General features: G+C 53.4%; 1 protein-coding gene across 2 annotated transcripts in view; it reads left to right on the top strand.

Annotated features, from left to right (window-relative positions):
* The window catches only part of TMEM104 (transmembrane protein 104), a 54,677-nt gene that overhangs the window by 607 nt on the left and 41,393 nt on the right, over nt 1-12,677 (top strand). For both annotated transcript variants that reach the window (XM_044247479.1, XM_044247478.1), the window contains exons 2-6: nt 88-213; nt 8,150-8,271; nt 10,639-10,720; nt 11,231-11,327; nt 11,835-11,915. In XM_044247479.1, coding sequence (XP_044103414.1) covers nt 169-213; nt 8,150-8,271; nt 10,639-10,720; nt 11,231-11,327; nt 11,835-11,915 — 427 coding nt within the window. In that variant the 5' untranslated portion in view covers nt 88-168. The remainder of the gene's footprint in view (nt 1-87; nt 214-8,149; nt 8,272-10,638; nt 10,721-11,230; nt 11,328-11,834; nt 11,916-12,677) is intronic.

The raw sequence follows: 12,677 nt of genomic DNA, 5'->3' as shown, positions 1-12,677 counted from the left end.
GGGGGGCGGGAGGCTGCTCTCCAGAACTGGCCCCCCACGCCAGCGACACCTGTCAGAAAGTTGGAAGTCTGCTTTCTCTCCCCCTAGGGAGCCTCAGCAGCCGCCGCCCCAGCAGGGAAGGAACCTGAGGAATCCCGGCTGCGCAGCGACCCTTCTTCACTTTTGGAAATGGCCGGTGAAATCACAGAGACTGGGGAGCTCTATTCTCCCTACGTGAGTTTTACTTTTAGAACCTGTTTTATCCACGTCGTTGCCATGGTCTCCTAGAGAAGCACCGTGCTTCCTGGACCATACTACAGAGGACAGCTGCTTTGAGACCCTGGTGAAAGCCAGGGAGGGGAAGGCCATTCCGCTACAGCCATATTGCTGCTGTCCTGGCTCAGAGCATGTGATGAGAGTTTGTTCACATGTTGGATGCTGGTCAGAGTGTGTGGTCAAGGAAGCAAAGCTGACTTGCTGATTCCTTGTGATCTTGATGTCGGGGCCACCAGCACTTGTAAACTGTGCTGCCGCTCAGGGATGGTGATTGACAGCGGTTGAGTCTGGGTTTGCCCGTCTCAGCAGTTTGAAAGCACTTTGGTTGCCAGCTGAGTTGTCAGTTGTGCAACTTTTATGGTCTTGGATGGCGTAAGAGGCAGAGAAAGCTTGCAGAGACTTCCAAGTACAGTTTGTGGAGTCTGTAATTAGAACAATTAGAAGGATTGATTTCTTACTGTGTTGGGTCTGTGTCCCCCCCACACACACACACACACCCCACCTCCCACAAGCGTGCTCAGTGTATCTTCTTTGTGTAATGAAAGATTGGTCCTGGTTACATCACAGAGTTCTCTTGCCGGATACCTAGCTGGAGGATTAGAATAATCAAGTGATTGACTCACGGTGCTACTAAGTATCCCAGGGTCACTTAGCAGCACTGCCTGAAGTAACAAAAGCCCTCTTTCTAGAATTTACCTAACCTTAAGCAGCTGCCCCACTATGCACTTAGTTCCTAGTCTGGGAATCCCTGCTTTGTCTCTGCTGACCTCACAGACTCTGGAGCTGCGGCGCAGTCGATAAGAGAGTCTCTCAGAAAACAGCTGGCGGAAAGCCTTTCTGACATCACGGTCTTCCAGCTGGGTCTGTGTCTTGTGTGGATAGCCCGGAAGGAGACTCCCTTTCTCTCCATAATTTAGCAAGGGAAAGTGTTTCTCGAACTTTGGACTGAATCTAATTGTGTTTCTCTCATCCGAGGAATTGTCTAACAGCTCACAGCCTCCTCTCGGGATCAGCCGTGAAATGTCCCCACCGTCCGTACAAGTCGCTGCCCTCTCTGCTGCTGCTCAGAGCGTGTATTGGTTTAGAGATGAGAAGATGAGTTATTTCTGTAACTGGGTTTTAGAAAGGAAAAAACTTTGACATGCACGGTTTTCTGGGGTCTCCAGTTATTCGCATAATCATTTCACACACGTACCCACAGGAAATTAGGCAGTGAGGCCTAAAAGTTTCAGTGGGTTCTGCTCCCTGCCCCCAACTTCCCTGTGTATTTGGTTTCGTTTGACGTCTGTGTTTAAGGGCATAGTCTGGGCATTTGCCATAAACAACTGCTTGCGTTCTCTTTTCCTGCCCCTACCCGTGGAGATGTAGAGAGGTTGGGTGGTGAGGCGGCGTTAGCTGAGAGTTAGCGGTCAGGCTTTGAGGCGAGCCTTCTTCCTGAGGTTTCCCTAGGGAGAGTGGTTCCCGATCCCTCGTGAGACCAGGAGAAGGGCATATGTTCACCCTCCGCTGAGCCCAGGAAAGCGGTGGAACTCACTTCACTACAGACACTGCTCTGAGTCCCCTGCTCCGTGCAGTGCAGCCCGGACCTGCTCTCCAGGTCCTGGGAAACCGAGACACTGAGCACTTACTTGGTTCATGGAGGTGCATCAGCCCATGACGGGGGTTATTCCCAACGCAAAGCCCCTCTCCTGCCTCAGTGTTGCCCTGTTGTCCGCTCTTTTCCTCCTCAAGGGCGTCTGGGATGTTTGCCTTAGCTTGCATTATTCTGTGTAAATGTGTGCAGTGGGCAGGCCAGTCTCCTGGGACTCTGGCGACAGGCCCTCTCAGTGGTGGCACTGGGCTCACAGCACGGTTCAGGCCCGCACGTCCCCCTGGAAGTGATCCCAGAACAGGCATGTCTGGGTTCCCTGTGTACAGGGACCAGGAGCGGCTCAGGGCTGCAGGGATTATGGGACCCAAATAGAGGACGGCGTGGGCTGCCGAGGGCCCTGCCAGCCCAGTCTTGTCAAAGATCGTTGCTGTTGCTTTCGAAGGAAAGGTCACTCTTTCATAGCCTCAGATCCTAGTCATTGCTTCCGCATCTCTGCTGCCTTCTGTTTCCTTTGACAACTGTCACTGGGGAAGCGGACGAAAACCGCCCGTGCCGCCCGCCTCGTGCCCATCTGTGGGGGAGCCCGCTGGGTGGGAGGAAAGGCAGCAGGAACACTGCACTGAGCTCCCTAAGCACGGGGCGCAGGTCTGCCATCCATGGGAGTGCGGGAGAAAGGGAGGAGGCACTTCAGCCTGCAGAGGGCTTGCTTCTTCTGCTCTCGGCCGCACCTTCCAGGAGTAGTCCCCACAGAACTGGCAGGCGAGACTGTCTCCTTCCTCCCCCTCCTCCCGCCCCCACAGCTGCCTTTGACCTGCTGTGGCTCGGCTTTGACTTGCCTCCTGCTCCACAGTCCTCGTAATTGGTCCGCACCAGCACCATTGTTGAAGGTCGAGCGACTTTAACTCTCACCAGGGAGGTGAAGAAGTCTCACGTTACCCTGCAGGGTTCCCAGAGCCCCACTAGGCCCTGAGTTCTTACTTTGAAACTAAAAAAGAGCGACGGTATAAGACAAATGTGATTATTCATTTCTGCTCCCAACTCTCCGTCCCCAGTTAGCTTCTTCATCAAGCTCTTGAAGGATCTTTTGCACTGAGACTTACCTAAGGTGTCCACTGAGAGTATGTTTATTTCATTGTTTATCCCCAGTGGTTCTCAGCTGGTGGCAGTCTTGCCCCCCCCCACCACCACACACACACGCACACACGCACACCCCACCCCAGGACATTTGACAGTGTCCAGAGACATTTGTGACCGTCACAACACAGGTGCAAGGTTGAGGGGTACTGGAACCTAGTCAGTAGAGACCAGGGATGCTGCTAACATCCTACAGTCCACAGGACGGCCCTACCACATCTGGCCCCAGATGTCAGAAGTGCTGAGGCTGGGCTGTGCGATGGACCCTTGACCTTTACATCGCAAGACCTTTAGGCATCGCCGCATTCACAGATGCATCTTGTACTGTTTCATCTCCTTATAAAACTTTTGGCTAAGAACCGTCACTTTCTCCTTGCTTGGATCACGAGAACCTTCACAGGGGCCGTTTTCCATAAAGAGAAAGGGTCCACCCTTCTTAAATGTTACTGCTCAGAAAAGTGATACGCAGAGAACAAAGCTGCAGGGAGCTGTAGGGACACGGTTCAAACTTGTTTTAATCCTTTTGGGATCTGTCTGTGGGATCAAACGGGGACTGTGATGTTTAAAACGGGACAAAGACTGGGACTTACGTCAGAGAAGACCTGGCCAGGTCCAGTCAGCTCGGCGGAGGATTCCTAGCTGGAGACTGTGTGCCACACACCCTGAGAAGTGACACACGGGCCACGGGGAGCCTCACGGGGGGCACTGGGGAAAAGATAACACTGAAAACCCAAACTAGGGCATAAGTGTTCTTGTTCCAAGGTTCAAAAGAGGGGAGCAGGACTGGAAGGGTTTTGTGGTGGAAGCAGCGTTAGAATGTGTCTGAGTGTTGGATGTGCTTTGAGGGGCTGGGCGGGGGGCAGGGGGTGGGTGCCCTCTGCCGAGAGTAAACGGACAGTGGGCAGAGCTCTTTCCCGTCCCTCCTGTCCAGCACTCAGATGCGCTCTCAGCACCTGCCTGGGAGTCTGGTCCTCCCTAATCACTTCTCCCCCCAGCTCTATTTAAAATAAAAAATTTCTGACTGAGGTTAGGAAAATGGCCCCAATTTGTGTGTTTCTGATTTTTAAAAAAAAGTCAGTACATGGTTATTTTAGAAATTTTTTAAAAATATATGAAAGTGTATATTTCTAAGACTGGGGAAGTGGAAATGAGAGATGGGTAGGTGTTCCCAAAGATGAAGTGTTCGTGTTGTTGTTTTTAACAAAAACAGGTTGTTTTTGTTTTGTTTTGTTTAAAGATTTTATTTATTTATTTGACAGACAGGGATCACAAGTAGGCAGAGAGACAGGCAGAGAGAGAGGAGGAAGCAGGCTCCCTGCTGAGCAGAGAGCCCTATTTGGGGCTCAATCCCAGGACCCTGGGATCATGACCTGAGCCGAAGGCAGAGGCTTTAACCCACTGAGCCACCCGGGTGCCCCACAAAAACAAACAAACAAACAAAAAGGTTCCCTTACCTGTGCTCTGCCAGCATCCGACTGTTTTTAACGGAAAAGCCAACTAAGTCAGTCGATGTCATAGAGCACAGGGAACCCAGTTAAGAAGTGGCTGTCCCAGTCCAGGCTGAAGGCAATTGAATGGGAATCGGACAAGAGATAGCCAGAGAAGCCTCTTCTGAAGGAGAATGGCTAGCGCTGAGATACGCAGAAGGGAGGAGGCGGGGGTGGCTGGCAGACAGGGGGTTTGCGGTCTGCAGGAAGGCCGGTGCCTCCGGAGAGAGGTCCAGTGGCCCTCTGTCCAGCCGTGGTGGTTAAAGCCTCAGGACTTTAGGGGGGAAATGAGAGAAGAAAAGAGACTGCTTACGTCAGAGTATAGGAAGGAATAAAGGCTACGAAAGCCATTGGATTAGGCAAATAGGAGGTCGCTGGTGATTTTGAAGAATGTAGTTTCAAAAGAGCTGTGAGATGGAAACCACAAAGTAGAAACTTGGAAACGAAGGCAGGGGAAGTAGGTAGCTACTCCAATGAGTTTGGTGAAGAGAAATAAGAGAATTGTGTTTCAAAGGTGTCAAGGACACTTGGAGGCAGAGGGGAAGAGCTGGCAAGAGGAAGATTCCAGAAAGAAGGACTGAGCCCAGAAGTTTGGGTGCAGGGCTTAGAGTCCCCCAGGAGGAAAGACACAGCTTCCCTCACGGGCAGGGAGGGGGTTGGGAGGATGCAGACACTGATTTTTGAGTATGTGGGGAATGGGGCAACGGGCAGGGCACATCAGATGGCCTCAGTTACCCCCATAACATGGGACACAGCCTTCGGCTGAGAGCGGTGGGGTCGGGGGCTGGGGCACGAAGAGTGAGGTTTGGTGGTTTCTTGTGGGAGATGCCGAGAAGTCTGGGGTGGAACAAGACAGTCGGATGCTGGCAGAGCACAGGTGAGGGAACATTTCATTTGTTGTGGGACCAGTCATTCTAGTTTAAAAAAAAAAAAAAAGAAAGAAAGAAAAAGAAAGTTTCCAGAACTTTTAGCATCTTTGTGTAGGGAGCAGAGGAATCAGGTGCCGGGTCCATCCAAGGCTGGGGTGGGGGGGCGGCGCGGGGGAGGGAGTGAGGCAGGGGTACACCGAGCTTCGTGGATCTAGCCCATCGCACATGATGCCAAAGAACACAAGTGACACCAGAGTGGACGGGGTGGCCTGGGGTGGGCGGGTGGGGCCACCGCAGGCGTCCGAGGGAATGGCCAGGGCTGCGGAGGCTTCAGCTCAGAGAAGGGCATTTCCTGTTGAGATCCTGAAAAAGGAAAATGACAGTTAACTGCTAGCGTCAAAAAAAGGAAAATGACAGTTAACAGCTAGACGAAAAAGGAAAATGACAGTTAACAGCTAGAGTCAAGTTGGTGGGAATGAGGGTTGAAAACTTGAGGTCAGTGACCCGGCCGTTGTGCTCAGAGGCCAGTTGTCTGGCGCAGGGCAGCGGCTGCTGGTGGGTGGCTGCTCGCTTTTTGGGGTGACAAAGTGGAATTAGGTGGCGCTGCTGGTTGTACAGCTTGTGACTGTGCTAGAAACCCGTGAACTGTGTCCTTGGAAAGATCTTTTTTATTGAGTTTTTCGTTTTAATTGCAGCGTAGTTAGCATTCAGTGCTCTGTCAGTTTCAGGTGTCGAGTGCAGTGACTCAGCGGTGCTGGGCGCCACTCCTGCTCCCCGAGCCCCGCGCGCTGTTCGTCCCCTTCACCTGTCTCGCCCAGTCCCCGACCCACTGCCCCTCTGGGGACCATCAGTGTGTTCTCTGCCGTTAAGAGTCTCTTCTTTCATTTGTCCGTCTCTCCCTCCCTCCCTCCCTCTCTTTTCTTTCCCCTTTGCTCGTTTGTTTCTGAAATTCCCCGTGAGTGAAATCCTGTGTCGTTTGTCTTTCTCTGACTTCCGCTGCTTAGCGTTAAACTCTGACTCCAACCACATCATTGCAAACGGCAAGATTTCATTGGTTTTGATGGGAGAGCTATTTCACTGTACTCTGTACCGTTTCTTGTTTATCCGTGCATCTGTCAGTGGACACCAGGGCTGCTTCCATCATCTGGCTGTCATAGATAATCCTGCTATAAGCAGAGGGGTGCACGCATCCCTTTGAATTAGTATTTTTGTACTTGGGGAGTAAATACCCAGGAGTGTAATTACCAGAGAATAGGGTAGTTCTCTTGCTAACTTTTTTTTTTTAAGGTTTTTATTTATTTATTTGACAGAGAGAGAGATTACAAATGGGCAGAGAGGCAGGCAGAGAGAGAAGGGGGAAGCAGGCTCCCCGCTGAGCAGAGAGCCCAGTGCGGGGCTCCATCCCAGGACCCTAGGATCGTGACCCGACCCGAAGGCAGTGGCTTAACCCACTGAGCCACCCAGGCTCCTCTTGCTAACTTTTTGAGTCACCTCCATACTGTCCCAGTGGCTACAGCAGCTTGCATTCCCACCAGCCCTGCACATCCTCACCAACACCTGTTGTTTCCTGTGTTGCTGATTTCAGCCATTCTGACAGGTGTGAGGTGATAGCTCTTGTGGTTTTGATTTGCATTTCCCCGATGATGTGATGTTGAGCATCTTTTCTTGTGTCTTGTGGTCATCTGTATGTCTTTGGAGAAATGTCTGTCCATGACTTCTCTCCATTTTTTTTATGGGATTACTTATTTTTTAGCTTTGAGTTGTATAAGTTCTTTATGTATTTTGGATACTAATCCTTTTTTTTTTTTTTAAAGATTTTATTTATTTATTTGACAGAGAGAAATCACAAGTAGACAGAGAGGCAGGCAGAGAGAGAGAGAGGGAAGCAGGCTCCCTGCTGAGCAGAGAGCCCGATGCGGGACTCGATCCCAGGACTCCGAGATCATGACCTGAGCCGAAGGCAGCGGCTTAACCCACTGAGCCACCCAGGCGCCCTGGATACTAATCCTTTATCAGCTATGTCATTTGCAAATTTTTTTTTAAGATTTTTATTTATTTACTTGATAGACAGAGATCACAAATAGGCAGAGAGGCAGGCAGAGAGAGAGGAGGAAGCAGGCTCCCCGCCGAGCAGAGAGCCCGACGCGGGGCTCGATCCCAGGACCCTGAGATCATGACCTGAGCCGAAGGCAGAGGCCTAAACCACTGAGCCACCCAGGCGCCCCCATTTGCAAATATTTTTAAAGAGTGAATTTTATGGCATGTGAATTATATCTCAGTTTTCATAAAAATCCCTGAAGTTAGGGAGTGGGGAGGCTGGTGGGAGAAAGGAAGCAGCGTGAATGTCAACATTCAGAACGATGGCAAGAATGGGGGTCACGTGCTCAGCGGTCTGGGAGGAGTGGAGGTTTCTGTAGGTCAGCGCTAGGTTCATCCTTGTGCCATATCCCCCGATGTGGCGGTGTGTCCTCTGGAAGCCTCCAGCCTGGTTGGGCAGGGAGCTAACATCCACGGCACAGCTTTGAATAATAGGAAATGACAAGGTGGTGGGTTGGTGACAGCAGAAGCAGAGAAGGAACCCGATCAGCAGAGACATCTTGGGAAGAGCGACGGAATGTGGGACCCGAGCCTTTAAAGTGTTGACGTTCGCTTCCCTAGCAGCCGGTGGCAGAGCGCACCTCCTTTGAACCCAGGCGGAATTCTGCCTTCTGACCCGCTTCCGCAGCTCAGGTCTCCCCTCCCTGCCTGTCACCAGGCTCGTCTTTGGGAGTTGATCGCTCTGGGGGCTTGACTGTCACTTCTGTCGCTTGTAGGTGGGGCTGGTGTACATGTTCAACCTCATCGTGGGCACAGGTGCGCTCACCATGCCCAAGGCCTTTGCCTCCGCGGGGTGGCTGGTCAGCTTGGTCCTGCTGGTGTTCCTGGGCTTCATGAGGTAAGAGGCTGGCACGGGGCGGGTGGGGGGTTGTAGCGGGAGAGGCATGCCCAGGGAGCCCTGGCTTCTCTTCATTAACACAAGGAAGCGTGCCTGTGGGGGCAGCCAGGGGTCCCCGGTGAATCCCAACCAGGGTGGCCCAGCAACAGGAAAGGTGACACGAAGTTCTCCAGGTCCCGGGCTAGCAGAACAGTCACACAGCCTGATCAGTTAAGAGTGCAGCCGTCTGACCAGGCTGTGGAATGTTTCACGTGATGCTCACATTGCTTCCCCAGCAGGTTGACTGCCCCAGTTGTATACTTTCTTAATGGTACCATTAATTTTTGTTCTCTGAGAAAATACCACCTAGCCCCAGAAAAAGATGGGACAAATGTCTGCGGTGATAAGGGAAGTCGGTGTGGAATTTAGAACTTGCTTAAAGTAGTCAGTGGAGTCGGTGGCAAACACACAGGTACACTCATAATCAATGGTTAGCCTCACCTTGTGCCTGGCAGCAAACAGGTACCCAGAGCCTTCCTAGGCTTTCAGGGGCTCCTGCTCCTTGAGCTGCGTGTGTGGGGTCCCCTGGCTGTCGTCCCCAGAAGGGAGAGCCTAGTTGAGTTTCCTCTCAGGGATTCTGCATGGAAGTGGGGATTCATTCAGCAAGTACCCTGGGCCCATAAGGGATTTAGGACTATGTGTTGCCAGGTACGAACCCACGAGCTGCCAGAAAGAGGCGAGGGAACACCTGGAAACATGCCCCAGGGGCACCTCCCCTGGGAGAGGCGACCCCAGGCACTGTTCTTAGGTGAACAGAACACAGATCATTGCTCTCAAGACTTTTCTCTCTCCCTGTGGGGAGCCATAAGGAGTGCAGATAGTAAGAGAATTGTAGAGTAAGTTGGAAGGTGATGGGTGATGTCCAAAAAACCCTACAAAGCCTGGGGGGTGAGGCTCAGGGGAGGTGGGGGCCGTGGCAGTTTTCGGCAGGTGGTCAGTGGTCACAGAGGGCAGCATTTCGGCAGACGGGAAGGAGGAAGGAGGGGTGCTCTGGGAAGGCTGACACACGGGCTATAGGTGAAGCCAATGAGGACCTCGAAGAGGCTGAATGGGATAGGAGAACACCCACATTTCTCTGCTTCTGCACCCCATTTCTTTTGGGAGTTTTGTGGCCATCCTTGGGGTACTGTTGGCTCATTATTTCCTGCGGGTCCTGACAGCCAAGAGCCTAGAAGTCCTCGTCCTTCTGTGGCTCTGGTGTCCCCTTTAAAGGACCTTCAGCACAGGCAGCCGTCTGAATGGGAAGTGATTATTGGGGGCCCCCAGGTAGGGCCTGCCATGTCCCCTCCCTGCTCAACCCATTAATATTTGAACATGATCGATGAGTTGGCTTCATGGAACCATGAGAAGCCTCTTTATGCCTTAACTAAGATTGATTCCAGTTTTACTTGCAGAAAAAGGGACAATCTAAAGTCCTTAAAATGGTCACTTAAGCAAGATAATGAGAAACCTTTCTAGAAGGTGCCAAAGCACTGGAATGGGAGTTTCAGAGCCAGCTGCCCTCCAGCCCCCAAGATGGAGCGGGTGCGGGCTGAGCGGTCGGGCTGAGCCGTCAGCGTGCGGCAGGTGAGGGAGCTCGAGGAGGGCTGGGGTGAAGTCTCGAGAAGGAGACTGTGCTGCTGGGGTTTGGCGCAGAGGGACATAGTCCCCGGGTCTACAGACAGCAGCTCTGCTGACTGGACCCCCCCACCGTGCCACATCCCAGTGTCCCTTTCAGTTCAAGCCATAAAAATGCAAGCTTACATATACGTTATCTAGATTATGAGGAAAATAAAGGTACTGCCAAAAAAGGAAGGAAGGAAACATGGAAACAAACACATTCTGGAGCCAAATGTCCCTTTTCAGTTCCCCACGCCTGCGTGCTGTCCGTTAGTGCCTGTCACTGGGAGCTGACCACTCTGTGGGCCCCAGCAAGGAGCGGTGAGAGCTGCCCTTCCCTGCAGCTTTCAGAAGCCCCTGGGAATCGGCCTCCTCCCCGCTCTGCCCCCAGCAGGCCCCTTCTTGGTGTGTGGTATCGCATCGCCCCACACCCTCCTTGCCCCAGGCGCACACTCTCCCCCCCCAGCCCTGTTGCACACCCCTCTCTCCCAGGCATCCAGTCCCATTCTCAACGTAGACAGGGCCATCAAGGCAAGCGAGCCCGGCGTCACGTGCACACACATTTTATCAGGTCGGATGCATCTCAGTTCCCCAGGGAACAGCTCTCAGAAGAGAAAACACTTTGGGCTTGCTGGTCTGGTCAGGTCTTAAAATGGTTTTTCCTGTTTCATTGTACCACCCCCAACCCCTACCTGCCTTTGGCAATTCCCGCGTGGTCCTGCCCTGCAGCTTCGTGACAACTACCTTCGTGGTAGAGGCCATGGCGGCAGCCAACGCTCAGCTCCACTGGAAGAGGATGGAAAACCACCAGGTGTGTGTATTGTCCTTGTCTCCGGGCAGAGCCTGATGCGGTGCCTGCGTTCCGGCGTGTGCTAGGACAGGCAGCCCTGGGGGCCCAGTTCTTTCCCTCCCAGCACACGGCAGGCTCGTGTCCACAGCACCACTCCGAGACCCTTGTCCCGGAGCCGAGGCTTGACAGCCACATAGCTTAGCAAAAGGTGCGGCCTCTGCTCTCAGCATCATGTCGTGGGTCCCTTGAACCCTAATCTGGAGCTCGCTCATCATTCCGAACCCCAGAACTGTGCTGCAGCTTCAGATCTGACATCTGAGTGTCCATACCTCCTAGCATGGCAGCGTGGCGGTGCTGGGGGGGGCGGTCACACAGCGTGGAGGTGCTGGGGGGGCCCCCGGCCAGACACCTTCTGGAAAGAAATAATAAGGGAAATGGGTTCTGCAGTTTTCCATGGGTTTTCTAGAGTGTTATGTGTGCCCCTTCCCCTTCTCCCTTGTTTGTTCCCCCTCCCCCCCCCACCCCTCCTAGGAGGAGGAAGATGACGACTCTTCCACGGCCTCTGACAGTGATGTCCTTGTCCAGGACAACTATGAGCGAGCAGAGAAACGGCCCATCCTGTCAGTGCGTAAGTCTTGGGGTTCCGGACAGGCTGGCACCTCCCTCTGGTCCACAGGGTTCCCTTTCTTCATAGAGAGGACAGGGAGTCTCTGCACAGACCCTCTGGCCAGAGCATGAGCCTGGGGTGCAGGCTTCACCCCGCTGGCTCCCCCACTTGCTGACGTTTACAGCTTGGGCAGGTTAGTTACCTCAGCGCCCGGGGCTCGAATAAATGTGGGGTGGCTCACTTCGTCCTCCTGTCCCACCATGGTCCCCTCCCCGGTTCCACCCAGCAAGTCAAGGCCAGGTGTCCCAGCTCCAGCCCACCCCCGCCCCCACCCATAGCAAGCATCCCTGGGATCCCTTTCTGTAGACTGTTTGAAAATATTTCAAGTAGGAGACATGGGAAGTTCTCACAAGAATTTGAAATGCTTCAGGATTTCCTTACTCTGGAAATTTAGTGAGCTCAGCACCTCCTCTGGGAGCTTTTCCGAATGAAAACCGCTTCTTCTTCCTTGTCTGTTTGGCTCCACAGAGAGACGTGGATCTCTGAATCTTTTTGAAATCACAGACCGGGTGGAAATGGGACAGATGGCCTCCATGTTCTTCAATAAAGGTATGAGTTCTTTCTCAAGGTGGGGCGAGGGCAGAGCTTGCCGGGGGGGGGGGTACTTCCCAACAGACCTTGACAGGGGTAGGGCAGGGAGCAGAGGAGCGGACTGTCTGCGCCGCCCCCGCACTTGTGAGCTGCCGCCTCTCACCTCTCGAGAGAGGGCTGAACCACTCACCTTGTTTTCCTGCATCCCGAGGGCTGAACCACTCACCTTGTTTTCCTGCATCCCGAGGGCTGAACCACTCACCTTGTTTTCCTGCATCCCTCTGGCTTATCAGCGCGAGGAGGAGAGAGGCCACGACTAGGCTCCTCCTGCTTGCGGAGGTCAGGGATCCTGAGCAGCTTCTCAAGGAGGGAACCCGGTGGAGTCGGCTGGCAGTCTTGTGCCTCTTGCTTGACTGCTTCTGACTTGTCTCCCTTTTCTTGCGGACGATTCAGGCCAAGACACGGCAGGGCAGGCACCTCTGAGGGTGGCAGGCTACACCGTGCCCTCCGGTGTGTGTGCACCTGTCTCTCGCTCTCGTGTGCCCTGGTGGCCAGCAGAGGGCGCAAGGAGTCCATGCGCCGGTTGCTGTCTGGGCATCGGGTGTCTAACTAGGAGCCCTGGCCACCCCACCTGCTCCTTAGCGGCATTGCCTGTGGCTGAGAAGGTCCCCCTGCCCCAGCTCTGATGTTTAGTGACAACGCTGTGTACCTCCACAGCCAATGTTGTACTTTGGGAAGATGAGCTGCTTAAGAGCTTCGCTTCTTAGTGCCCAAACCTGC

This window comes from Neovison vison, chromosome 5, assembly GCF_020171115.1.
Source record: "Neovison vison isolate M4711 chromosome 5, ASM_NN_V1, whole genome shotgun sequence".
Classification (NCBI taxonomy): domain Eukaryota; kingdom Metazoa; phylum Chordata; class Mammalia; order Carnivora; family Mustelidae; genus Neogale; species Neogale vison.
The sequence above is the reverse complement of the archived record's forward strand: the minus strand, read 5'-3'. Positions and strand labels throughout refer to the sequence as shown.